The sequence below is a fragment of the Grammomys surdaster genome, unplaced genomic scaffold, assembly GCF_004785775.1.
Source record: "Grammomys surdaster isolate TR1022 unplaced genomic scaffold, NIH_TR_1.0 354, whole genome shotgun sequence".
NCBI lineage: Eukaryota > Metazoa > Chordata > Mammalia > Rodentia > Muridae > Grammomys > Grammomys surdaster.
The window spans coordinates 1,128,190-1,130,427 of record NW_021604773.1 but is presented as its reverse complement, the minus strand read 5'-3'; the positions used below and the strand labels follow the sequence as shown (position 1 = coordinate 1,130,427).

The following is a 2,238-nucleotide window of genomic DNA, read 5'->3' as shown; positions in this document are numbered from 1 at the left end:
AGAGTCAGCAGCAACAACAACAAAAAAGACCTGACCCGTACTCAACCAGATGTAGCCCACAAGTTAAGATGTACTAGACTCAGACGGCGGACATAGCTCGTTAACAAAGAGTTTGTCTAGAATCTCCCAGTGAGGGGCCAGGTGCTTGGTTCGGTGATAAGAGTGCTTGTGGAACAGGCCCAAGGCCCTCCCTCAGTCCTCCGGATTGAGCAGAATAAACCAGCCTTCCTCAACTAGTTCAAAGTCAACAAATATCATGTCTCACACTCTGATGATAATTTTTCTGGCTCAAAAGCCACCCATTCACTGGTCTATCACCTCCTATCCACAGACATTCTATCTCAAAATGCTATGTACCTTCCCGCAGTCACCCCAACCCATTCAGATGACTCCCACCCTCCCTTAGCGCACCCCCCCCACACACACACACATTCATACAATTTAACTCACAGCTTCTTATCAGAAGCCTGCTGTCGACGCCGATTTTTCTTGGTTTTCTTCTTGCCCTTCTTTCCTTCTTCAGGCTTGTCCTCCTTCTCTGGGTCCTCCAGGAGGGGGACCCCATCCTTCTTGGCGATGCCCTCCTTGTCTGCATTCTCCCCTTGGGGAGACAGGCAGCACTTCCTGGGAGGCAGCTCTCCGAGACCTAGTGTGGTGGGACACAGCTCCTGCCTGAGGATTCGCGTCACATCCTCTACCGTCCTGCCCTCTCTCCGCAAGAACAAATTGAGTTTGGTGAGGAATTTGATGTCCTGCCATTTGGGCATGTAGACCACTCTCCACATACCGCCCTTGCCTTTGATCTCCCTGGGGACCACATCGTAATTGAGGTCCTCTGCCAACCTAATGATAGCTACCTTGGATCTGTCCTCCTCCAGAAAGGCCTTCCCAGCCACTTCAAACTTGCCCAGCGGTTTGAGGGGGGCCCGTATGATGTCTTCAAATTCTTGGTGACTACAGTCCTCTGGGATCCCCAGGATCATTAAGGACTTATAACTGTCTACCTCCAAGGCCTTGCAACCATGTTCTAACAATGCAATGTCCTAGACTCCAAATACCATCTTGCTCAACTCCTTGAGGCAGCTGTACGCGCGCTGCTGCGCTATGGAGCTGCCTCGAGAACCCACAGAAGGATCTAGGATGTCGAGGTCTCTTTCCAAGGGTGATGAGAAAGGCCTCACAGGTGAGGCTACTGATGGACCCAACTGGTCCAATTCAGTAAAGGGGATCCCCCAGCCGTCTGCAGCCCGCCCCCCTGCGAGCTCACTCTTGCTAGGACGACTCAAGTCAGCCACGGAATTGGAGTTGGGTGATGGTGGCTCCCAGGTCTCAGTCAAGGCTGCTCCAAGAAGAGTTTGAAGATGCAGACTTTCCCAGAACTGTTGGTGGCCTTTAGGAATCTCTGTGGATCCGAGACCGCTGGTCTCTCACCTGCTGCTGCCACCGTCATGAGTGTCGGGGTGGCGACTAGGCAGGTGGAGTAGGTCGCTTCTTACTGCTGTGCCCTGTGGCAGAGTTAAAGACCAGGATGTGGCAGTAACAGCTGCACTTGCTCCGGCAGTGACGTCATAGCTTCTCTGTGCGCTGAAGCCCTGTGGTCACTATGGCAACCTCCAGAGCTTCATCTCCGCTATTGGCAGATCCTGCTGCTTTAAAAACAGAGAATAAGGGAAAGAGAGGTCATTAGGCAGTGAAGGGTCAGCGTCTCGTACCTTTCTCATTTGAGAAAGAAGAGGATTCCAGGCAGGGTGTGGGCAGGGGCACAAAGAAGATACAAAGTAAGCCTTCAATGAGGCTTGGGTTCAGAAAGTTAGGGCATAGTCAAAGAATAAGGACAAAATCGTTAAGGACACAGAAGCCAGCTTGAAAGGTAACCACGAGCCAATTCAGAGAATTTGAGCATCACTACGAGGTTTCATTCTTTCATTCTTTTTGTCCCTGAGATCTCGTCACCTTAACTGGTCTTGAATTTGCTATATAGCCAGAACTTTGAACTTCTGATCCTCCTCCCTCCACTTCTCAAGATCCGGGGCTACTACATGCCTGCACCACGGTGCCTGGTCTATTGTAGCTCTGGGAATGGAAACCAGGCTCCTAGCATGCCAGGCAGGCATCTACCAACTGAGAAACACCCCTGCCTTAGCATTAATGTTAAAATCAACAGATTGTAACAGACAGTAACAAACATTGACACTTACTGAATAAAATAAGAACAGGTGGGGCCATGTAAATATACAC

General features: G+C 50.5%; 1 protein-coding gene across 1 annotated transcript; it reads right to left on the bottom strand.

The window, feature by feature from the left end:
* Positions 1–446: 446 nt before the first annotated feature.
* Positions 447–983, bottom strand: LOC114631245 (paraneoplastic antigen-like protein 8C). Its single transcript, XM_028779553.1, has one exon. The coding sequence runs from the start codon at positions 981–983 to the stop codon at positions 447–449; it is 537 nt and encodes a 178-aa protein (XP_028635386.1).
* Between the last annotated feature and the right edge of the window lie 1,255 nt (positions 984–2,238).

What these genes read in the sequence shown, in the direction of transcription:
- LOC114631245 (XM_028779553.1), bottom strand. Translation starts at nt 983, where the DNA reads ATGATCCTGGGGATCCCAGAGGACTGTAGTCACCAAGAATTTGAAGAC.